Source organism: Doryrhamphus excisus, chromosome 19 (genome assembly GCF_030265055.1).
Source record: "Doryrhamphus excisus isolate RoL2022-K1 chromosome 19, RoL_Dexc_1.0, whole genome shotgun sequence".
In the NCBI taxonomy this organism is placed as follows: Eukaryota; Metazoa; Chordata; class Actinopteri; order Syngnathiformes; family Syngnathidae; genus Doryrhamphus; species Doryrhamphus excisus.
Window position 1 is genome coordinate 17,168,005 of NC_080484.1, and position 24,240 is coordinate 17,192,244.

The 24,240-nt window shown below is 43.4% G+C and overlaps 4 protein-coding genes across 5 annotated transcripts in view; 2 read left to right on the forward strand and 2 right to left on the reverse strand.

The window, feature by feature from the left end:
• Positions 1 to 576: 576 nt before the first annotated feature.
• Positions 577 to 6,348, forward strand: LOC131107268 (tumor necrosis factor ligand superfamily member 10-like). The gene is made up of 6 exons (XM_058057134.1): positions 577 to 996; positions 3,679 to 3,816; positions 4,163 to 4,208; positions 4,293 to 4,391; positions 4,595 to 4,857; positions 5,324 to 6,348. The coding sequence occupies exons 1-6, from the start codon at positions 877 to 879 to the stop codon at positions 5,531 to 5,533; spliced, it is 876 nt and encodes a 291-aa protein (XP_057913117.1). The 5' UTR covers positions 577 to 876; the 3' UTR covers positions 5,534 to 6,348.
• Positions 6,349 to 7,292: 944 nt separating this feature from the next.
• On the reverse strand, positions 7,293 to 12,766 carry LOC131106903 (E3 ubiquitin-protein ligase MSL2-like). Its single transcript, XM_058056421.1, has 3 exons — positions 11,744 to 12,766; positions 9,830 to 11,223; positions 7,293 to 8,673 (listed from the first exon to the last, which is right to left on the reverse strand). Exons 1-3 carry the CDS (start codon positions 11,883 to 11,885, stop codon positions 8,371 to 8,373), a joined length of 1,839 nt encoding a protein of 612 aa, XP_057912404.1. The 5' UTR covers positions 11,886 to 12,766; the 3' UTR covers positions 7,293 to 8,370.
• Positions 12,767 to 13,121: 355 nt separating this feature from the next.
• Positions 13,122 to 19,349, forward strand: pccb (propionyl-CoA carboxylase subunit beta). Its single transcript, XM_058056422.1, has 14 exons — positions 13,122 to 13,420; positions 13,924 to 14,043; positions 14,140 to 14,208; positions 14,283 to 14,339; positions 14,408 to 14,521; positions 15,697 to 15,807; positions 15,900 to 16,008; positions 16,077 to 16,197; positions 16,569 to 16,650; positions 16,717 to 16,840; positions 16,915 to 17,123; positions 17,391 to 17,489; positions 17,562 to 17,661; positions 18,870 to 19,349. Exons 1-14 carry the CDS (start codon positions 13,172 to 13,174, stop codon positions 18,989 to 18,991), a joined length of 1,686 nt encoding a protein of 561 aa, XP_057912405.1. The 5' UTR covers positions 13,122 to 13,171; the 3' UTR covers positions 18,992 to 19,349.
• Positions 19,350 to 20,669: 1,320 nt separating this feature from the next.
• Positions 20,670 to 24,240, reverse strand: part of stag1a (STAG1 cohesin complex component a) — a 30,188-nt gene continuing 26,617 nt past the window's right edge. For both annotated transcript variants that reach the window (XM_058056419.1, XM_058056420.1), the window contains 9 exons: positions 24,066 to 24,167; positions 23,722 to 23,870; positions 23,499 to 23,627; positions 22,766 to 22,968; positions 22,525 to 22,693; positions 22,324 to 22,440; positions 22,138 to 22,252; positions 21,964 to 22,044; positions 20,670 to 21,692 (listed from right to left, as the gene is read on the reverse strand). In XM_058056419.1, the coding sequence (XP_057912402.1) occupies positions 21,669 to 21,692; positions 21,964 to 22,044; positions 22,138 to 22,252; positions 22,324 to 22,440; positions 22,525 to 22,693; positions 22,766 to 22,968; positions 23,499 to 23,627; positions 23,722 to 23,870; positions 24,066 to 24,167 (1,089 nt within the window). In that variant the 3' untranslated portion in view covers positions 20,670 to 21,668. The remainder of the gene's footprint in view (positions 21,693 to 21,963; positions 22,045 to 22,137; positions 22,253 to 22,323; positions 22,441 to 22,524; positions 22,694 to 22,765; positions 22,969 to 23,498; positions 23,628 to 23,721; positions 23,871 to 24,065; positions 24,168 to 24,240) is intronic.

The following is a 24,240-nucleotide window of genomic DNA, read 5'->3' on the forward strand; positions in this document are numbered from 1 at the left end:
AATAAATGAAAAAGTGGATTTTTTTATATATTGCACGTGATTTGGGGGCAGCCCGAGGGACTGTTTGCGGCCAACAGCTGTTGTAAATATAGTTTAAAAAAAAAAATAGTAGCATCAAAAATGGCACTCATTTTACAAAATATAGAATCATGGTAAATCTCTGCTTATGAGGCAAGCTCAGGCAGATGTAATTGGAGTTGGTGATTCCCAGCAAAAGAAACATATTTTCATCTGTCAACATGTGAACATGAATGTGAAATATCCGCCATTAATGTCGGACACGCTGTTGGTCCACAGAAGTTTCGGTTTCGGACATGATAGCCCCACAAAAACTAGAATGAGCACATTTCCACAACCGATGTTGGGTTATGAGGAGAAAATGTATTAACATTATTAAAGAAGAATGATGAAATATTTGGAAAATTAAAAAAAAAACTGCAAAGACCTACCATCCTATTAATAGCAGCCCTATTTATGAATATGAAAGTGTCCTCCTTTTATTCTTCACTAGAACAAGGTAGGAAACCCCTGGCTCAGACTGTCATTGATTTGCCAAGTTTTTACATTGATCATTTGTGTCACCTTCTCACCTTGTTGCATCTCACAGAGTGTGAAAACTTGCATTTCCCACATTTGTGAGTACAGTGAAGCAGTCTTGACGTTGTGCTGCTAATCCTAATGCAGGCAGCCAAGCCCTTGCAGTGACATGTTGCTGCTCCTCCTTCATGCAAACTGCTCTCTCTCTCTCTCTCTCTCTCTCTCTCTCTCTCTCTCTCTCTTCTCTGTCTGCGTTTTTGTGCCTGATCCGACTCGTCCGGACTGCATTGGAAACTTCTCCACTTTTTTTAGGAACTTTTGTTTTTTCAAGAGTGTCACATGATGGCCACTTCCACAGGCTCTCCGCCGTGCCTTTGGCTCATCATCCTGGCAGCCGTGCTCCTGCAGATCCTGGCTGTGGTGGTCAGTTTTGTGTTCTTCAACAGAGTCCTCCACACGGTAAGGCTTTCTTCTCTCCTGGATCAAGTGGGTGGGCTGACATCACGGTCTGGCAGCTGTGAAAGTTCCGTGTGAGGGCTGGAAACAGAGCAGGGACGCACGTACTTGTTGGGTTTGAACTTACTTAGGATGACCCGTCAAACCAAACTACTCCAACATCAGCACGATGTCCACAAACACGGTGCCTGATATCATTTATTCCTGAATTCATTCATTATTATTTCATACGTACCATGTATTCCTCATTTATCCTCTATGTATTGTTCTTTGATGAATCAGTGTGTGATATCATTTATTCCTCAATCATTTCATTATTATTTTGATGAATCACAGTGCCTGATATCATTTATTCCTCAATCATTTCATTATTATTTTGATGAATCACAGTGCCTGATATCATTTATTCCTCAATCTTTTCATTATTATTTTGATGAATCACAGTGCCTGATATCATTTATTCCTCAATCTTTTCATTATTATTTTGATGAATCACAGTGCCTGATATCATTTATTCCTCAATCCTTTCATTATTATTTTGATGAATCACAGTGCCTGATATCATTTATTCCTCAATCCTTTCATTATTATTTTGATGAATCACAGTGCCTGATATCATTTATTCCTCAATCCTTTCATTATCATTTTGATGAATCACAGTGCCTGATATCATTTATTCCTCAATCCTTTCATTATCATTTTGATGAATCACAGTGCCTGATATCATTTATTCCTCAATCCTTTCATTATTATTTTGATGAATCACAGTGCCTGATATCATTTATTCCTCAATCCTTTCATTATTATTTTGATGAATCAATGTGTGATATCATTTATTCCTCAATCCTTTCATTATTATTTTGATGAATCACAGTGCCTGATATCATTTATTCCTCAATCCTTTCATTATTATTTTGATGAATCACAGTGCCTGATATCATTTATTCCTGAATTCATTCATTATTATTTCATGCATACCAGTGTCTGATATCACGTATTCCTCATTTATCCTCTATGTATTGTTCTTTGATGAATCACAGTGCCTGATATCATTTATTCCTGAATTCGTTCATTATTATTTCATACATACCAGTGTCTGATATCATGTATTTTTCTTTGATGAATCACAGTGTCTGATACCATTCATTCTCAAATTCATTTGATGAGTTTGATGAATACCATAATGTCAGGTATTTTTTCCATTCTTGATTTTATTCATTCATTTGTTAATATTTTAATTTAATTTATTTTAATTAATGTCAGTGTGTGATATCATTATTCCTCATTTCATTTATTATTATTTGGTGAATGCCAGTGTCTGATATATTTTATTCTTTGATTCATTTATTATTATTTGATAGATATCAGATATCTTTTATTCCTGAATTCATGTATTATTTGTTGAATTCCAGTGTCTGATATCATTTATTCCTCCATTCATTTATTATTTGATGAATGAACCACAGTGCCTGATATCATTCATTCCTTATTTAATTCATTATTATTTGATAAATCACAGCGTATGACGTCATTTTTCCTTAATTCAGTCATGATTAGTGAATGAATAACACAAACATATGAGCTTTCATATTACACATTGCTATTCATTTTCTCCCAGTTAGAAAATTGGAAAAGGTTAAATACAGGAAGTTGTCAGGTTCCGGCTTGTGAGTTTTGCGGTTCGATCCCAAGATGCAGAGATAAGGACACAAATGCCGGTAAAAATATATTCATGTATGCTATGCAGCAGAACGACGAACTAGCAAGTCCAACTCAAACCATGACAATGAACCGACAAAGAAGGGGGCGCACCTGAACTAAATAGGCAACACAATAGCAAACAGGTGCGGGAGATCATTGAACGCAACGGAAAACAGAACAGAGTAACAGCGGAAGTGATTTCAAAATAAGGGCATGAACAAGGAAGAGAGGAACAGAAGAACAGAGAAAAACGAAGCTGTCAACTTCCTTTCTGGGTAATCATTCAAGCGTGGTATTGAACCTCATCAAGCAGGAATGTTTTCAAGAAGGAAGAAAAAGCTGGGAAAACTTAGCACTCGGCCAGAAGCAAACAATGGCAGGAAAAAGGACGTGTTCGTTTACACTCACACTGGCAGCCATAAAGATACATGTCTCATTTGAATATGGATCATACACTTCACAATAAAAAATATTTAAATATAAATATTTCTTCATTGCGGATTCAAGGTCATATTTAGCAGACCAGAGTCAAATATAATGATGAAAATGGAGATATCTAGATTTGCAAATGAATTATAACTAAAAGTATTCTAAAATTATGCAGTTTTTAGTAATAATTAATTCGCATTTTTTAAAGAAAAAAGTAAAAGAAGTGAACCTAATTTTATAAATAACTTTATTATGTCTTATTTATCGATATTCATTTGTATTGAACTTTTTATATTTTATATTAGTTGATGTAATATACAACTGTAACATACTATAATAATCGAATCTAATGTTATAAGATTATTTTAGTTTAAGATATTTCATCATTTAAAATGAATTATAACTCATGAAATGACATCAAAGAAATGAATTAATAGCTGGTGTATTGATATTCCTGCAAGATATATGCATGAGAATTTAAATGAACATATTCCAAAAATAATACGAGTATGTCACACAATATATTTTTCCATCAAACATCCATTGTGTTTCCAGATGCAGGGGGGCAGCGTGACGTCGTGTTTGGCCGACACGATTCTTCTTCAGTCCGACTACGGTGCTTTAGCGTCGACGGATGACAAGAGTGACCCCTGCTGGCAAGTGCTGGAACAGCTCCGCTACCACATTGAGAAGGTTTGGATGGAATATTAGCTTGTCACCCAGTCTGCTGTTGAATAAATCTGATATTGTTATCATTAATAATAATAATACAATATTATATGAATATCATGTTTTAATTCAATTGTTATTATTAATGGTGTGTGTCATTTGTACATTAGGAATAGATCATTTTAATAATGATATGTATATGTATTAGTTATTAATATGATATTATTAACAATAATATGACAGTATTAACCTTAATTTTTAATAACATAAATTGATATGCTAATATTATTATTATATATGTATATGGTGTTGTTATTGTATTCATAGTATAATATGTCATAATAATGAATGTATGATCCATTTTTTTTAGACCATGTCTGAGCGACTGCAGACGAAGATATCTTCAGCGATGTCCAGTAAGAACACAGCTGTCCTTAAAAGGCACATATCTGACATTTTGTGTCATGAAATATTGTTTTAAAATTGCGCTCTTTGAGTAGATAAGCTGACAGGAGCCCCGCCTTTCCTGAGCGAGGACGCTGTCCTTCCCCGCGTGGCGGCCCACGTCACCGCCACCATGGCTTCCTCACAGGCACAAGGTAGTTGAGACACAAGTGACAAATACCCCCAACTCTAATAGCTACTTGACCTCTGACCTCTAGGGTTGTGAGTTAACCTCTGCAGGGTCACAGAGGTGAAGATTGAGATTGCGTAATCTGACTGCAGGCTAAGCAATAAAAGCAAAAACATTTTTTTTGCATTTTATTGCATTGTACTTTTTTGTCATTGGTGGTGCGTTCAGGCGCCAGCAGCAGCAGAGGATATCTGGGCGAGCGCGTCACGGCGTGGGAAGGTCGCAGGGGTCAGTCGTTCCTGCAGAACGTGGAACTGAGGGGAGGAGAGCTGCTGGTGCCTCGAGCGGGCCTCTACTACATCTACGCCCAGACCTACTTCAGACTCACCTCCACCTGGCCCACGGAGGAGGAGGAGGCGGAGGGAGGGGCCAAGGGGGAGGAGCCAGAGGAGCAGGAAGGAGCTCAGCTGGTTCAGTACATTTACAAGAAGGTTCGCCATCCGACATTGTGGGATTAAACAAATTGGTGAAAAATGTCAACATTTTTATTTTACTTTTAATTTCATTGATTCATTTATATTTAGCATTTAATATAGTTTCAATTTTTTTTCTTACCCTATATTATTATTTCATATTTCATCATTTATTTGTTATTATAGCTTTGGCATGATCTTGAATTGTATCTTTCCCCGAAATGACTTTTTGGTATTTGGGCAGGCACTTTACAAGCAACAATTTCTTTTTTTGAATGAAGTTATGTTTTATTTGATTTTTATTTTATTAATTATTTAAATATTTCATATTCTTGTGTTTTTAATGACCTAGAGAGCGCTAGAGCATTTTCCGTGTTTCTTTTTCAACATCTGAGGTGTCCTCCATGCCTTTAGTACAGCTGCACTTAGCTTAGCAGGTAAAAGGCTGAACTGGAGCTAACAATAACGCACCATTTTCCCGTAGATGAGTTCCTACACGGCTCCCATCCTGCTCATGAAGTCGTCCAGGAGTGCCTGCTGGCCCCGGGGTCAGGAGCCCGGCCTGTTCTCCCTCAACCAGGCGGGCACCGCCTTCCTCCAACCCACGGACCGCCTCTTCATCACGGTGAGCAACGCCAGCGCCTTGGAGATGGACGGCAGGGCCAGCTACTTTGGAGCCTTCCTGGTGGGCTAGAAGCTACGAGTAGCTTCCAAGATGGAGGCCGCCTCGATAAACAGAACCAGAAGAGCAAGATGGTCCCAAAGGTTGGATGGATTACGGAGCGGAAGACAGGGAAGAAGTTGGGAGTATCTGTGGCTGTTGACATTATGACGTGGGTCACATGACTCGCTTGAGGTTGACAAGACTCAACGCTCCACACCGCATAGCTGGAATGACGTGTGCAGCCAAGCCACTCCAGGGCTCCCCCAGCTGTTCAGACGTGGAACTTACCTTGAAATACCGGTTGCCATGGTGACCGGACAGACGCCATTCTCCTTATTGTATTGACTTTTGTATTTATTTAAGTGGATGATGCACCCACTGATGAATTGAGGCATGGCGTCGAGTAGAGCTACACTATTATTTAAGGAAGGGTTTTTCTACCACCGTTGTTAGTAATCGCCTGTCTTTCTGATCTGACCATTTCATTTATTCGTTTTCTTCCCTAACAGATGCAACTAGGGATTTAACTGTAGCACGGCATCTATAAAAGCAGAGACAACCAATTAAAGAGCTTCCACAAGCATGCGTAGTGAACACCAACCTGCCTCCAATGTCGGTCAAATGTCTTATTTTACACATTTAATGGTAATTCACACCTCTATTTGAGGAATGGCATTTATTCAAGGGTTTGAATGGAGGCAAGGGGTCTCTGAAAGGTGAAGCTCCGTGCAGGGAACTACCGTATGTTTAGTAGATGCACTGCTTTTATTTCGTGGACAGATCCTATCATTTATTTGAAGCATGGCACCTACTAGAACGGAGGTCGCTATTTAAGAAACTTTGTTTTTAATAAGCACACTAGGTGGACCAACCTTTCTCGATGTGTTATTGAATTGAAACATATTAGTCAACAGAGCTGCAGCCAGCAATCCAGGACCCTTTTCCTTTAATCACCATGTTTAAGTAGAGGTGCAGCATTTATTCACTCAAATGGAGACTTAAGTGGAGTACGGCATCAATTAGAGCTGTGTTAAAATGTTTAAAAAGGTGTGGTGTTTATTTATTCAAATACATACAATTTGAGGCGCGGTGCTAACAGAGCTGAGGCCACCAATTAAGAACTTTTTTTTGCAAATGCACATACCTCCAGTTTTAAGTGTGGTATTGCATCAATTAGCCAGTTGTTACAATGTTTAGTCAACCTTTGTCCAGTGTTTTTCAATTTACACATCACCAATTCACGCATCTATTTGAGGTGCGGTATTTATTCAAATGGATGCAGGGAGTTCACTGAGGCATTGCATTAGTTACCAGGTTTTCTCCAGTTTCTCTGAACGTACCGTACATTGTACATTTATTGCTATTATTACTATCTATTTGAGGTGCTGTGTTTTATTCAAATACATACAAGCACCTTAATCGAGGCATGGCGTTAACAGAACTGAGCCCACCAAATAAGGACCTTTTTACCATGTTTAGTAGTGGTGGGGCATTTATTGAAATGCACATACATATTTAAGCAGGGTATCAGAGACATTATGAATGTATGCATCTATTTGAGGCGTGGCATTTATTAATTCAAATGGATGCAGAGCTTTAATGGAGGCATGGCATCAAACTAGTTTTGACAAGCATGTTTAGCGGTCATCAAATGTTTTCCGGCCTCTTCGGACGTACACATTTATTGTTATCATGACTATCTATTTGAGGTGTGGTGTTTGGGTGTCATTTCGCAAAAGCACATCGGTGTTCTGCACATGAAAACAACGTGTACACAGAGACGCTCGACTGAAAAAGTAAAAAACTATCTTTTAATTCCCGTTTGCATGACATGTTTCCATATTATGGCAGTGAATGTTTCAGAACTCCTCGAACAAAAGTTTTAGCAATTTAAAAAAAAAGATCTAAAACTAAACCTGGAGAAATGGGGGGGTTCAAGTAATGCCCAAAAAGAAATACATTTGGAAACACACACACACACAAACATATGGGTACATTAAATCTGCTGATCAGCTACGTCTTGTAAATAGAGAACAAAGATGCTCTATAGCAAGAGTCCTGACTCTGTCGTCTTTTTTTCAGTCTTTTTTTTGGGGACCGTCACATGTTGCGGTTACAGTGAAGACGACAAGATGCACGCGCGCACACGCGCGCACACACACACACACACACACAACCTGGAGGTGCTTTAAACAGAAAAATGGTACCAAATTTCTTGGTAGACAAAGAAACAAAATGTGGTCTCACGGCCGTGCCGCAACAACATGGCGGTGTCTTATGGCTTGAGTTGAATCTACAGACACACAGCAGTGTACAATCTCATGCTGGGGAAAACATTGCAGTGTAATCGTTTAGAGGCAAGTACTATAAACAACTGTGTGTGTGTGTGTGTGTGTGTGTTTCTATTGCTATGGTAACCAATGCTCGTTATAATTGACACTAAGTGCTTTCGGGTCAGTCAAGTGCTATGATGACATGATGACATGGACGCGCTGGAAAAGTCCAGCCCTACAATGACACCTGGTGTGAGGGTGCTTCAGCCTTCTCCGGTGGCCTGTGTGGAGATGAAAAACATATGATAAAATAAAGCACCTCTAGGATAACCGTTAAACTACACACACACACACACACACACACACAGGCACGATACAGAAGGCTTTGGCACACCCATGCTAGTCTCACTACTCAGAAGAATAAGAGCAGCAGCAGATGACAGGACAAGCCATAGCTGCCATGGATGCCTACCACGCCCCCTTCAGGCAGGGAGGGGAGGTGCGGGCTGTTAAGTAACATTCAATCAGCACCAAGAGTTCTCCCGTTTTTAGTTTTTTTTTTTGTTTTTTTTTTAAAGAGGAGTCCCCCGCCTTTTATCCGATGAGCAGCTCCAGGCTGTCCTCGTAGGAGGGTTCTTGTGGCGGGCTGGGTGAAAGAAAGGCGGTGGTGACGGGGGTGCCGGTGGCTGTGGCAACATTGAGGAGGGTGTTGGCCCGGATGCTGCTCCCGGCCGGGCTGCGGAGCGCCGCCGCTGCCGTGATGCTGGTGAGGTTGATGCCCAGCGTGAGACGTGTCTGCTCCAGCGCCTTCTCGGGCACGGCAAAGGCCTCCAGCTTCTTCTCGCCGTTTGCCATGTAGGAGTTCTGGCAGCCGCGGCAGATGCAGTCCAAACACGCCTGGGAAGAACGTATATGTATATGAAGGTATATGTCATTACTTTTTAAATGACAGAGAGTCATTATTACATATTGGAAATAGAAGAAAAACTATCCACAAATACAGCTTATAGATATAGATACATAGACATTTTAAAAATCATAAATTGGCTATATAAATATATAGCCAATTTATGATTTTTTTGTATTATGTCATCTAGGGGAGACAAGGCTATGAGATTAAATAAATATTTTCATATATATTTTTTTGACAATATGCTGTTTACATTAGTTGTAATTTATTTATTCTCCATATTATTATTATTTATCTTCTTTTGTCTCTGGTATTATACGGGAGCCAGGCAACGACATTTCGTTGGCAATTTCACTGCTGTGTTTTTGTGCAATGACAATAAAGGAAGTCTATCTATCTATATATCTATCTTTCTAATATGTTTATCCCCTGGGGTAAAATAAAAATTGAAAAAATAAAGGCTTCAATTGAATAAAAGTTATATGGGATAAAAACGTTGACCGAGTGGTTAACATGTTAGGCCACACAGTCAGGAGATCGGGAAGACCTGGATTCGAATCTCCGCTTGGACATCTCTGTGTGGAGATTGCGTGCTCCCCCATGCATGTTTTATTCGGTTTCTTCCCACATTCCAACAAGTTGGGTTAATTGGCGACTCTAAATTGTCCATAGGAGAGTGTGAATGGTTGTTTGTCTATATGTGCCCTGGGATTGGCTGGCCACCAGTCCAGGGTGTACCCCGCCTCTCGCCCCAAGACAGCCAGGATAGGCTCCAGTATACCCACGATCCTAATGAGGATAAGCGGCATAGAAAACGGCTGGATAATAATAAATATGAAAAATCCAGCTGTACAGATTGAAAATAAAAATGTAATCTTTTTTTAAACCCCAAAAAGTTTATATATTAATTAAAACAATGCATCTGTAGAAAAAAATTAAATTGAAAAGAAACACTTGAGCTCAGAGGCTTTTTTTAACCTGATGTTTTTACCCCGGCTTTGTATTTTTATTAGACTTTACCTTATGCAAGTATTTAGTATAATGGAATGATGAATGGAATGAAACCCTAATTCCAAAATTGCTATTGGACAATCATTATGAAACAATTTCCAATCATCATTAAACAAGAAATGTCTCTCTCACCTTGCGGTTTGAGTAACAAGGGCAGCGCTGCCCCCTGCAGGTGAGCACAGAAGGGTTTTGAGTGGCACGCCCACACTTGCAGCCTTTCTTCTCCACAGGTTTCTTGTAGGGGGCCCTGACCTGGGCTGGGGGCACCAGACAGCTGGACAGCTGCAGCCGCTGGTCTTTGCTGCGTTCCTTGTTCTTGGCGCCGCCGCTGGAGCGCGCCTTGGTGTGCGGCTTCTTGCCACCCATGTCACCGTGCTTGCGGGGGCCTTTGCTGTGGTTCTGGGCGGGTCGGCTGGTCTTTGGGGGCGCCCCATTAAGCGGGAGGGAAGAGTAGGTGTGTGCTGGTGCAATTAAGGAGGGCGTGGCGGGTGGGTGATGAGCATGCGGGGCGTGAGTGGTGTGATGTGTCTGTATGGGCAAGGACGAGCCCTGCAGGATGGAGGCGATGGGGAGGGGCTTCACCTTCTCCCTGTCACTCTCTGACCGCGATCGCTTGCGTTTAAGGCGCACGGGTGGCGGCTTGGAGGCCACAGGTGGCGCAAACGAGGCAGAGGAGTACACCGGGGCTCCGTGGCTGTGAGTCCTGTCTGTTTGCACCTGTGTATAGTTGTGTGCTGGCTCCAGCTGCAGGTACATTTGCGTTCTGTCTGTGGATATGTGCGTGTGAGTGTGTGTCCTCTGCGGCAGCACAAGAGGAGCGTCGGGTCCCGGCTGCAGGGGATCTAGTGTCTGTAGAACCTCCTCCACGCTGAGGAGCAGCACCTCACCCTCCTCCAGCTCCCTGCCACCCAAGTCCCCGTCCCTGAGTGAGCACACGGTGCCCGGAGTGGGGGCGAAGGGTCCAGTGGTCAGACTCAGTTCCAGGGTCGCGGTGTCAGACACGGAGAGTCCCACCGGGGGCTGCTCCTCTATCAGCTCGCACACTTCCAGCTCAGGAGAGGAGGGGTCCAGGCTCTCCAGGAGTTCTCCGTTGCATTCCTGTGGTCCGTTGGAGAAGGGCGGGTCAGATGAGGAGCTCTGTGGCGCAGCCGAGAGCTCGGCAGGAACGGGTGGTGCCTCCGTGGGGGTCAGGGACTCCACGGCGGAGTGATCCGGCTCATCCAGGCCGGCATCCTCCATCTCCTGGTCCTGTGATGGGAGCGCCTCCTCCAGCAGGGCCATGACCTCTGGGTTGCCGCCGGCATGGCTACTGATGGACTGCAGCAGAGGCGAGTGTGTGACATAGAGGCAGAGCTTCCTGTAGAGCTGCACCAGCAAGGAGAGCTGCTTGTTCTCCTGGAAGCCAGAATAGTCCTTACAGCGGCTGCACGACGGCCTGATCTGCATCTTCTGCCCTTTGCAGCCCAAACACACATAATGCTGACACTCGGGATGTGTCTGAGAGATGGGATCCTGCAGCAGCTTACCTGTAGCCAAAAAAAGATTTTAGTTTCGAGTTAATTTTCTTAAATCCTCCTATTATGCAAAACTTAGCACCAAATCTATTTTGCAGCAAGCCAAGGCAAATAACCGATGACATAAGCAAAACAAGTGTTACAATTCGAGCACCAGGGCTAGATTTTAACAACAACAACACAATGTTGAGTCTGACTAAATTATGGCGGAAAATATAAAAGCTAAATAAGACTGATGTCAATAAAACTGCAGCTGGAGTGTAGCAGTATGCTAATTGCTAACAGCTCGTAGCGGAGCCGAGAAAGCGGGTGTAAATAAAAGCTTGAAATAGCAAACACATGTCACATAACAACACATCAGCTGAGTCATCTGTCTTGACAAGGAGGGCTGCAGATGGCCCCGGTTGCTAAGGAGACCGACGCGGCTAATTGTGACAAACACACGCCCACCCACCCGATCGGTTAATATTCCACAGTGGCCTTTAGGCAAGCAACAACACAGCACATGCATTACATTATAAACGGCGCTTACCACAGACGAGGCATGCAAGCGATTGGCGGAAGAAGGGCAGCAGGGTGTACATGTCGGAGAAAGTGTGCGGCTGCCGCGGGTCACACTGCAGCACAGCCCGGCTGGCGGACACGTACAGGGCGGCTGCGTTGACTGGGTTCATCGCCGCCTCCGGGAGTCAAATATCCACACACTCACTGCCCGCTTTAAAGCTAGTCCAGTTTCGGGGTTAATGAGAAGAAATAAAGAAAACAGCAGGACCTCAATCGAGCGTTTCGTGTCACAATCGTGTGGGAACTAGCATGCTAACGCCATGATCGCTGCACGCTAGCTCAGCAGGTGGCTAGCTTAGCGTTAGCATCGCTGGTCCCCCTTTTATTTGAGCTTCGCTTCAGGATATCCTTCTGATGCAAGAAAGTACCCGATGAAGTCACTTATATGTTGTCATAATTAGTTCACATTATCCGTAGCGAACGCTCGACGTTAACAGCAAACGTAAACGGAGCCATCGTCAAAGGGACGCTTAGCATTGCGTAGCTCGCGGTGTCAGCTAAACGCTTCGCACGAAAGCCTAAACTCGGCCATGAAATTGATATAATCACGTTAATAATCACTCGTTGTTGATAAATAATATATACAAGTATGTTTTAATAAAGTGGATATATTGCTTTGTTAGCAAGTATGCTAGCAAGTCGGTCCTGGCGCGCGCCTGATGTAAACAAAGCTAACCTGCTAGCGCTAGCATAGTTAGCAAAAACAGCTATCGGAAATTTAAAAATTCCCTTGGGCTGCCTGATACCGTGCCCGTTGGCAGTAGCCGAACGGTAGCGTATGTCTTTGTAGTTTCCCCCGCGTTCTACTCGATAAATTAATAGGCGGTGAACGTAAATATCGCCTGTTACGATTTTCTAAAAATATTGATCAATAATTTTGATTTCCACTTCCTCGCATCAACCCCTCACGACAGTAATGGAAGTCACGCGATATTTCGTCGTGTTATTGTGGTTACCATCATTTTTTGTCTCACCACAGCGCCCCACCGTGGTGATTTGTGCACATATACGCGCCGGTCAACAGAGTCACACACCACCGGAGGAAAACCGGAAATAGTATTTCGCTCGTGGCGGTTTACCCGAGTCATGACAATACTAAATAAGCAACTTTTAAAGGCTTAAAATAAAACTATAATGGAAGGTCATTAGTGTATGTTTGCACATGAAACATTCGGCTACTTTTTCATTAAAACGAAAACAGTTAAGCCGGACAGGTTTAAATCAGCTACAGTGTTGTCCTTTTCCATTGAGTCGTTAGACTATAGCACAATCTCCGCCTCTTTTGAGGGACATCCTCAAGTTAATTGGTTACTTGAAAACGCCCCCTGTTTGCAATTGGCCAATATGCCCGCCTCTCTTTTTGTGTTCTTTCTGTCACCTGAGAACACACGCGACCATGATGGCGGCCTACAGTGTAGCGAGAAGCGGCTGCGGACTATTCAGTGGCTTGCGTCTGTCTTTCCGGAGTTTGGCCCAAGTCAAACATGGTGTGGCAGCACCTGCGACGACATCACAGACGAGCTTGCACCCGCACGGCCGCTGGTACTGTGTCAGCCACCTCTCGGTTAAGGAGAGGATCGAGAAGAAACGCAAGGCGGCGCTAATCGGGGGAGGTCAGAAGCGGATTGATGCTCAACACAAACGGGTGAAGTTTAGATCACTTTTGTTTACGTCCTCGTCATGTTAAGATTACATGCTTACAGCGATTATCGCCACAATTAGGTTGCCTTTAGTTGTCATCGAAATACCCGCATATTCATTAACAATACAGTCTGGAGTTCGTATGCTAGCTTGCTAACTCTACTGCACATCTTGGTATCTATGCGATATCAAGTAAATACAGAGTACATGCTAGGTATTGTTGATACCCATAGGCAAAAAGATCAAACTCATTTATGAACGAATTAACAATATTCAAATACAACAGTAAAAGTCCATGTAAGAGTAATACAATGATTCCCTTATATTAGTTATACTTCGGCCAACAAAAATGAAGTCAGTAGTGCAAAATATGCAAAATATCAAAACCAAAGCCAAAACTGCTATTCCAATGAAAAGTTTGTGAACATAGACAAGAAGTGAAAACTTCCAGTGGCTAACCATGAACATGGCATATACTGATGGAAATGTTCACTGTGGGTGTTGCAGGGCAAGCTGACTGCCAGAGAGCGCGTGGCCCTCCTGCTGGACCCGGAGTCCTTCGTGGAGTCGGACATGTTTGTGGAGCACCGCTGCTCCGACTTTGGCATGGAGCAGGATAACAACAAGGTCAACCGCCAGCCTTCTGGCCTCTACCCGTCTAAGCCTTTCTTTCAGTTTGGTATGTGTGGCGTCACGGTGTCGCTTCTTGCCTTCTGTTGTTAGTTCCCGGGTGACAGTGTGGTGACGGGACGAGGCAGGATAAATGGCCGCCTGGTTTACGTCTTCAGTCAGGTACCAACATGGGTGCGGCCTGTGAGTTGATTATGCCCAGCAGCTTTTTTTTTTGGGATGTTTTTTTGTGGTAGGACTTCACCGTGTTTGGCGGCAGCTTGTCAGGAGCTCATGCACAGAAGATCTGCAAGGTAAACATTACAAAGTGCCAATAAATGCACAGCACATTTCACCTCCATTAATTGCTGTTTGTGCGCAGATCATGGATCAAGCCATGATGGTGGGAGCCCCTGTCATTGGGCTCAACGACTCGGGAGGTGCTCGCATCCAAGAGGGGGTGGAGTCTCTGGCGGGGTATGCAGATATATTCCTGGTAAGAACAAACACAACATGGTTAGTGTCCCACAAAAAGAATAAAGCCAGGGACAAAGGTCACAATACAAGACATTTTGCTCTCATGTTTTTAAATATATATATATATATATATATATGTATATATATATATATATATATATATATATATATATATATATATGAATGAACCGTTTAGGTTGCTAGCTCTCTAGTTTTCGAGTTAGCATGTGTCTCAAGACCCTGCAGTTGCGCAATATGTTGTAAATAAAAAGAGTATAAATGTGACTATAGTCGTGTTTTGTCATGTCTACAGGGCTCTAATAATGCTTTGTTCATTTTAATATGAAAAAAATCATTTGTCTACCCACCAACTATATGTGCTTTCTTAACTTTTTATTATTATTATTATATTTATTTATTACTGATTGATTTTTTTTATTCTTGATTTGTTTATTTATTTTTCATCTTATTTTGTGTAGAAAAATAAAAAGTAAGATATTTGAGAACAGTGGAATGTTTTATCAGAACTTTTATTGTAGAAAATTGGAACCAAACCAAAGTTTTTAAAATTTTTTTGTTTTTAATAAATGCGTGTTTTTTGTTTTTTTGGAAAACCTGATGTGGCCCAGTCTCACCCAGACCCTAGCTCCAGTGGCCCCCAAGTAAATTGAGTTTGAGACCCCTGTTTTACAGTATCTTTGTTTTTGATCTATTTTATCATTGTTCATGTGTACCACAAATATGGTAAATATACAGATTTTAAACCGTTTTTATTAAACTGAATAATCTAATTGTGGAAAACAGAATTTAACATTATAGTCAATATTTTTTTATATATTTGCTATTTATCAGCGTATGTGTAGAACAATAACTATTATTTAATATTGTTGCATTGCAGTGAATTTAGTCAAATCAAGGCCACTCTACAATAAACATATGACCCAGTGCACATGCCTGGTACTCTCTGCAGTTGAGTAAACAAATGTCCCTGGCCACTATCTGAGGAAATATGTTGTGTTTGGGGGGGGAAACAACACTAGGTAGAGCAAACACTCTTTAAGTATGCTTTCATAGGAATGCATGGCAAGACCCAGATGTCCCATGGAGTACGTTGTGGCTGTCTACAAAAAAGTAGGTCATTTGTGTAATTTCTATTTTTAAAGAGCAGCTTTCTCCTTTTTCTACCCCCCCTAGAGGAATGTGATGGCTTCAGGGGTGGTCCCTCAGATCTCTCTCATCATGGGGCCATGTGCAGGAGGCGCCGTCTACTCGCCCGCCCTGACGGATTTTACCTTCATGGTGAAGGTGAGGGGAATGTGCTACGCTAACCCCAAAGCTGCACACAGGCGCTCTTGTCCACTTCAGCATGAGTAAGCGAAGGATGTCGTCACACACAGGACACGTCGTACCTTTTCATCACGGGTCCGGATGTCGTCAAGTCGGTCACCAACGAAGACGTCACTCAGGAGGAGCTGGGCGGAGCCAAGACGCACACCACCGTCTCAGGTCAGCCGGCCACGGCACAGGTTTTGAGATTTTCCAAGAGCGGGCGAAAACCCTCGTGTCCTCCTCAGGCGTGGCGCACCGGGCGTTTGAGAACGACGTGGAGGCCCTGCTGCACCTACGCGAGTTCTTCAACTTCCTGCCGCTCAGCAATCAGGATCCCGCACCCGTCAGGGAATGTCACGACTCCAGGTAGCTGGAAATTCTAATGAATGTAGAATTGAATTATACAGGACTACGTGAAGTTGTAGAAGTTCCCAGAACGTGGGTCTGGTGGTCCCACCTCCGTACCAAGAAGAGAATGGACACACACTTGGACATTTATGCAAAAAGGCAGGATAAAAACTGTTAGATTTCTCGGGTGCCAACTTCTGGAGGGGGTAGGGCACTTGTGCCCAAAGCCCAAGTGAAATTGGGTCCCACTGTCTCACACAGAAGAGAAAGGACAAGAAGAGGTGGCAGGACCACTCATTACATGAAGCTGGTTTCTCCACTCTAGCACCATCTGCTGGATGTGGGTGGACACTGCTCCCATGTCTTGACTGCTCTGTGCTTTTCTTCAGCGAGCGGCTGGTCCCGTCCCTGGACACCATCGTGCCCTTGGAGTCCACTAAAGCCTACGACATGTTGGACATCATCCACACGGTAAGACGTGGCGTCAATGGGGACAATGGCGAGTATGAAAGTGCTTGTTTTGTCCCGTCTGCCCAGATTGTTGACGAAAGGGACTTCTTTGAGATCATGCCCAATTATGCCAAAAATATTGTGGTGGGATTCGCCCGCATGAACGGACGCACCGTGGGCATCGTGGGGAACCAGCCCAAAGTGGCCTCCGGTGAGGACGCCCGTTGGACACTTTAGGTACCACGCAAGAACTCGATTGACGCCGCCGCCGTGTCCCAACATCAGGTTGTCTGGACATCAACTCGTCCGTGAAGGGAGCACGCTTCGTTCGCTTCTGCGACGCCTTCAACATTCCCATCATCACCTTTGTGGACGTGCCGGGCTTCCTACCGGGGACGTCTCAGGAGTACGGCGGCATCATCCGACACGGAGCCAAGCTGTTGTTTGCCTTCGCCGAGGCCACTGTGCCCAAAATCACCATCATCACCAGGAAGGTGGGATGCTGTTTGGAAAAACTTCTTGAGCTCCTTGAATTTAGAATTTTGCTAAACACATTACTAAAAATATTCCCTGAAATATACATCTTTTTGGAAAAACTTCCTTCCTTGCGCCAATTGAATTATTTCCCTTGAATCCTTTTGAATATCATTTCCTTGGGTGAAATATATGTTCTGTAAATATTTGTAGGTCATTTTGAGAATGGTTGATAAAGTCGCACTGTGGATGAAATGCCTAATTATATTGACATGTTTGTATTCCAGGCGTATGGCGGCGCCTACGACGTGATGAGCTCCAAACACCTGAGGGGGGATATCAACTATGCCTGGCCCACAGCTGAGGTTGCCGTCATGGGTGCCAAGGTAGGAGTGTCGCCCCGTCTCCGTCCTTCCGCCTCCATCATCCACACGTTCAATCTAGTTGTGTTTTGTTAGGGAGCAGTTCAGATCATCTTCCGAGGGAAGGAAAACCAGGCTGAGGCTGAGGCCGAATACGTGGACAAGTTTGCCAACCCTTTCCCAGCTGCAGTCAGAGGTAAAAAAACCAAAACATATTTGCATGGTTGGTAAAGTTGGTAAGTTTGTCACACTTAAATGTTTCAGATCATCAAGCAAATGTAAATATAACACAAAATGCCTTTTTAATGTAAACTTATTATTAAGGGAGAAACAAATCCAAAGTTTCATGGCCCTGTGTGAGAAAGTCCCCTAAAGCTAATTACTGGTTGGGTCACCCTTAGCAGCAACAACTGCAATCAAGCAATAACTTGCAATGAGTCTCTTCCAGCTGTGGAGGAATTGTTGTCGTTCAGCCACATTGGCGGCTTTTTAAGGTCATGCCTCAGCATCTCCATAGGATTCAGGTCAGGACTTGGACTAGGCCGCTCCAAAGTCTTCCTTTGGTTTGGTGGACTTGCTGCTGTGTTTTGGATCATGGTCCTGCTGAAGAACCCAAGTTGCTTTCAGCTGGAGGTCACCAACAGATGGACGGATGTTCTCCTTCAGCAGAATCCATGCTTCCATTTATCACAGCAGTCTTCCATCACTCTACCACCACCATATTTTACTGTTATGTTTTTTCTTAAGTGAGGCCTGCACTTTGGATGTTGTTGTGGTGTCTTTTGTGACCTCTTGGATGAGTCTTGGGGTCATTTTGGTCAGTTGGCCACTCCTGGGAAGGTTCACCACTGTCCTATGTTTTCCTCATTTGTGGATTACGGCTCTCACTGTGGTTGGCTGGAGTCCCAAAACTTTATAAATGGCTTTATAACCTTTTCAAGTTGAAGTCAAATGTGATGAATCACAGTTATGTTTTAAAGGGAAGCAATCACTTTTTCATACAGGGCCGTGGTTTGGTAGGTTTGGATTTTTTCTCCTTTAATAAAGTTTCAATGTAATTTTTGGTCAGTTGTGTTTGTCATCAACTAATTGAAATAGTTTGAACTGAAACAAACCTGAAATTTTATTTTTGAATATGCTGGGAGCCAACAACACCCCCGTAGTATCTGACGAATGGCTTTAAAAAAGTATTGTAAAGTATTGTAATCTATAACATACCAGTTTTAAAAAAGTTTAATTTGAAATTGTATTTAAATGATGAAACTTTCTCCTTTTTTAAACAGTTTTCAATATGTGCATAATGTTCCCAAGCAGGCTGTTTAATGTTCAAAAAAAGGATTTATTTTAACACACGCACTATAGAAACTTACTCGGGTGAATATTGACTTGACATTCTCTTCTCAGGCTTTGTGGACGACATCATCGAGCCAGCGACCACTCGCAAGAAGATCTGCAGAGACCTGGAAGTGTTGGCCAGCAAGAAGCAGGTCAACCCCTGGAAGAAGCACGCCAACATTCCCCTGTGAAACATCCACTGGCGCTCTCCGTCTCTCTCTCCGTCTCTCTCTCTCTCTCTCCATGGTGTGGGAGTCCAACCTGTTAAAGCTGCAAAGTGGATGACCCCTGGATGCATTGATACTTGGCGGCCATGTTTGTGGTCATCACAGCTTCATTTGATGAAGCAATACAATGGTGATTATATGCAACTATTTACATTTCGATGTAAATCCAAAAAGTCATTTACTGATATTTTTGTGTGTCGTGTTCAGGCTCCTCATGTGAAATAACTTCACTCCTCATATTTTTAGGTCAAGAATTATCACAAACAAAAAGTGTGCCTTTTTAATCACAGTGAAATAAATCATACTGTAAAGAAAAGGTGGATTATTTTTTAAAATGCAGAGATCCATAAAAAAAAACATCCAGGTTCATGTATCAAAACATTATGACAGATATTTAGAATAGCTTTATTAGATATTCTGAACAATAATTTAAATTTTGACTCAAAGCCGTAGAAAATTAATGAATTTAAAAAAAATGACTTTTCACTGATTGGCTGGGAGAGACCACATGGGTGTACTACATGGGCTATCCACTCAGAAACGTTTTCAGTTGAAAACAGCAAAGTATTTAATCGTTTCAGCCCTTCATCCACATGCAAATGGTGTTCTGGGTGCCCTGAAACCGTAATTTTTTGAAAACCGCTGGCATAGGCTCCAGCATACCTCTGTGACCCTAGTGAGGACTAAGCAGCGTAGAAGTGGCTTGCAGTTTGCAGTTTCTGTGGAGAAGCAAAGCGCCAACATTTGAGAATATTTCAATTAGCACGACTCACCCCAGTCAACATTCTCCTGATATGTTGGTGTCACATGGGTCCGTCTTCATGTCTTTTTATAGCACCGCACATTTGTGTGCCTTGTGTATTACATTGTTTTTACCCATTGATCCGTTCCCATCTGCCACACAGTGTGGATGCAATTTTTTCCAACTCCTAAACCAAGAAAAAAATCCCAGGAGCATTTCCATGTGGACAGCGCCTGAAAGTCTACTGTATGGTAATAATCGCCTACATTGTGATACAATATATTTTTAAGTAAATAAAATGATTACAACTAGGGATGTCCAATAGTATCGGCCCTCCAATATTGGCATAACAATGTAATATCAGTCAATAACAGTATCAGGGTTTTGTTCCCCACAATGAAAAACGATTTTAAAAAATGCTATTTTCTGTTGCGCAAATGATGAAAAAATCATCAAAAATTGTGTAAACAACCGTGGTCTCCTTTGGATATTAAATGTGTGATTTGCAAGGACAGGAAAGCGTTGGTTATGCGTGGTGGAACGTCTTCCTTCTTCCTCTTCAAGACTTCCAATTCCTATGGCAAAAGCTGCCAATCTGGAAATCATGGCGTGTATCACACTGGCTAATCAGCCTTGCAAAAGACGCCAAATTCACCATACTTGCTACACTTTGCCATCATCACAAGTATTTCTCAGATTGTTGCTTACAGTTGTACAATGTTTAAAGGCGTGTCCGGCGAAGGCAACTGCTGATGCTGTGTCCGTCAGCTTGATAGCAGATATGTGTTAAAGCCATCGGAAATCCCTAATTAAAACATAGCTAAATAATTGCAGAAACCAAAAAATGGTAAGTCGGGATGTTTTAAAAGTACAAGATACAATTCAAAGTCTAAGTCCATCAACTGATTACAGATTTTATTTTCTTTAGAAACAATTGAAGGTTGACAGAGGGGGAAAGTTGTGAGTGTCTCTGGATATTTACAGGAGGGGGGAAAAAACAAAACAAAGGAACGGCGAGTGAGAAGACACATTCAAACCACATTCAAACAAATACGCAATAACCCATGGACACACAAGTCAATCAACAGTGTGCGGCCGGCTCTGTCACTTCACACAGACTGAGAGGAGAGAAGAAGCGGCGAATACTGAAGCAGTGAAGAAAAGAACAACAACGAAACAAAAAGTGAGTCGTGACGCTGAGAAGATCTGGAAGAGGAAGTATGTAGGCCACCATTTGGCAACAAACGCGAAGAATACACATTCGAGAAGAAACACTGTACAAACAAAAAAGCACACTGGATTTAAACCTTTAATACTAAAGCTACTAATCAAAATGTCTTTTTTTAAGAAAAAAACAAATATAAAAAAACTGCTATACTGGGAGGGTGCAGAATGAACAGAGGGGGAGAGGCTAGTCCCTATCTGCACACAAGAGGGCGCTGTTCCGTGTGGACTGCTCTCCTTGCTTGGAACTGACTGAAGAGGTGGTCATAAGAGCAAAAAGACAGAACATGTAGAGCTGAGAACCGCTCTTTATGTTTCAATTGGAGCGGATGGACCAAAGTGCAACACCAGAAGAAGAAGAAGGGAGGGAATGGGTGCCGAGGGTTAAGCGGGCGGGGCTGTACAGAGTGTGTATGAGTAGGGGGGACAGCTGTGGAACCCTTTTTACCCCAAACCCGGCACCGACCAACTGGCGAGGAGCACATGATGCTCCAGAGGGTCCACACGTGGTGCCTCCATCGTGTCTTATAAGGACCACGTCTTCTTCTTCTTCTTCTTCTTCTTCTTAAAGGAGTGATTGACAGGTCATCCACGCTCCCCACCACCATCATCATCACCATCCTGATTAGGATCCGGATTGTTTAGGATTGTTGGTTTCAATCTCACCCCCCCACATCAGAACATGGGCATGCTGAACCCCTGCAAAGACAGGAGAAGATGATGTCATTCCTCACAAAGCCACTAGATGGCATTGTAGTCACTGTTGGCCATTCCCTGTAGGGTTACATAATATGCATCCCTTGCTATAACAAAGCTGTCAACTTTATCATATTTACAGTAGCGACGTACCAGAGTAATATGATTTGACTATTTTTGTGTTTTCCATAAGTTCTGAATGGTGAATAATGCAAGACTTTATCGCCAATAGTGTCGGGAGGCCACACCCCCTCCAGGCATGCTATTGCCTTACCGACTCATCCTCAATCATGGCTGCAGAATCAAAGAAGTCCGGTCTCAGTTCCGCTCTCTCACGTCTGTTCCTCGATGGCGGCTGTGAGGAGCATTAAGAACACCAACATCGCATGAAGAATGAGAAACGTGACACAATGCAAGTGGAGCTACAGACGAGGGGGGCCTCACTGACCAAGTCGATGACCATGGTGTCTTCAAACTCCTCATTCATGTCCTCCAGCTGGCCCCGCGATGACATCATCACATCCTCAAAGATGGGCTCCGCGTCATCCTCCATCAGCCCGCGCCTGAGCCAAGTCTGTTGTCAGCCATGTTCATTTCTCAAGAATGCGTGCCTGTCTTTGGAAGTCCAACTTACACGGTCTGCCGGACGCCCTGATTGCTGCGTGACTTGATGTAGTTCATGGCCGTCCGGTCCTTCCTGCTCACCTCCTCCATCTTCTGCTGGCCGAGCCATGACATCTGCATCTGAGGGCTGCAGGACACACGCTCCTGTTAATTCTGCGAGAGATTATCGAGGCGCCGCAAAAAACAGTGCAGACGTGTTGTGCGTGCATACTTGTGCACGTAGTCGTTTTCCGATCCGGGTTCCGAATCCGGGTCTGGCATGTGTTCTGCCGGCCTGTTCTCTCGCAGGACCGTGGAGGTGAGCTGAGGAGTTTGCAGTGCCCCCGGTGTCTGTAAGGTGTCGTTGCGCATCAACCACGATCCCTCCACGCTGCTCTCCTCTGTGGGGACCAGAAGAACGAAATTGTTACCCAACGCACAAACACGGCATTCCATGGTGGTGGAATGCTTACCCTCGATACGTTTCTTGTGAAGCGGCGGTCGTCCCTTCTTGCTGCGGACCGAGCCTGTCTTGCTGCTGGACCCCGACGTGACTGACATGTGGTCCTCGTCGCCGCCTGTCAGCAGGCTGTTCCTGTAGGAGATCAGCGGCAGCCACACGTCCTCCCGGCGCTCCGACATGGACTCTGACATGAACTTCTCCAGGTACGAATGCCTGGCGAGACACACAGCACTTTTTCGTCCCTTTGTATTGAGGGTTGAGGGTTTCGGGCTAGCGTTAGTATTAGGGTATTGAGGTGTGGACTCCTATAGAGCAGATAACACAATAACCAGCCTAGCATCAGGTCCCCTTGAAAATGTTTATACCATGAATGCTGTCTCTGTTCAACTCAAAGAACATTGCAGTTAAACAGCTACTGCTGTAGGCAACGTCCTAGTGTCATTTTTTGTAACTCCACAAGATGGCAGTAGCTGGGTTTGAACTATCATGAGAGGTCAAAATTCGGCAGCTTATTTTAGCTCTGCATGCGCTTTAAAATGTGGCGACTAAGCTTTCTGAGTGTTGCGTTTGGCGTACTCTTTACAATGAACTCATCAGCACTATTAATGCTGGCTGAGGCAAATAACAGCCCCCCTGCAATTATTAAGTAACGCCCCCTCCTCATGCGCTTTAGAAAAATAAACATGAAGGATATAATTACAGTACTTATGGTAGTATGAAGTAAAATGACTGGAGGTACTTACACTGTCTTTTTGTCTTGGCGGATGAGCTTGGAGGAGAACTCGCTTAAGACCTCCAGGAAGGCCAGGTTGATGGGAGGAAACTCTGGTCCTCGAGGATTCTGGTACTTAAAAGCAAACTCAATTCCATCTCTGAGAAAAACAAAAGAGCATTGTCAGCAAAATGAATCAAAATATTAATTTGTCAGACGGGTAACAAGACTTTTCAACCCGCTTGTGTGCTTACTTGTGCAGCGTGGCGACCGCCTCCCTGGTCTTGATCTGATCCAGGCCAAAGGTGAGGGCGAAGCGGCGCGCCAGCTCCTTGATGCCGCTGACGTGGGACGACGTGCGGTCCAGGTTGGGGCCCTGATCCTGCAGGAGCTCATTAAAGAGCTAAAACACAAGCAAATGAAGCGGTTTTATGGGTGCAGGTGGTCTTGTATGTGATGCATATACTAATATATATATATATATATATATATATATATATATATATATATATATACACACACACACACACACACACACACACACACACACACACACACACACACACACACACTTCTACTATACTATACTATTGCTGACCTGCTGCAGACTGAGGATGAGAGTCTTGGCACAGAGGATCTTGTCTGTCTGTCTCGTTTTACTCAGAGTCTCCTTGATGATGTCGCCGTAGTCGTTATAATACTGGAGGGTGGAGATGTGAATGACGTTTAGAAGGAAGCAGACTAAGGTGATACTAGATGTCGGGAGAACAATT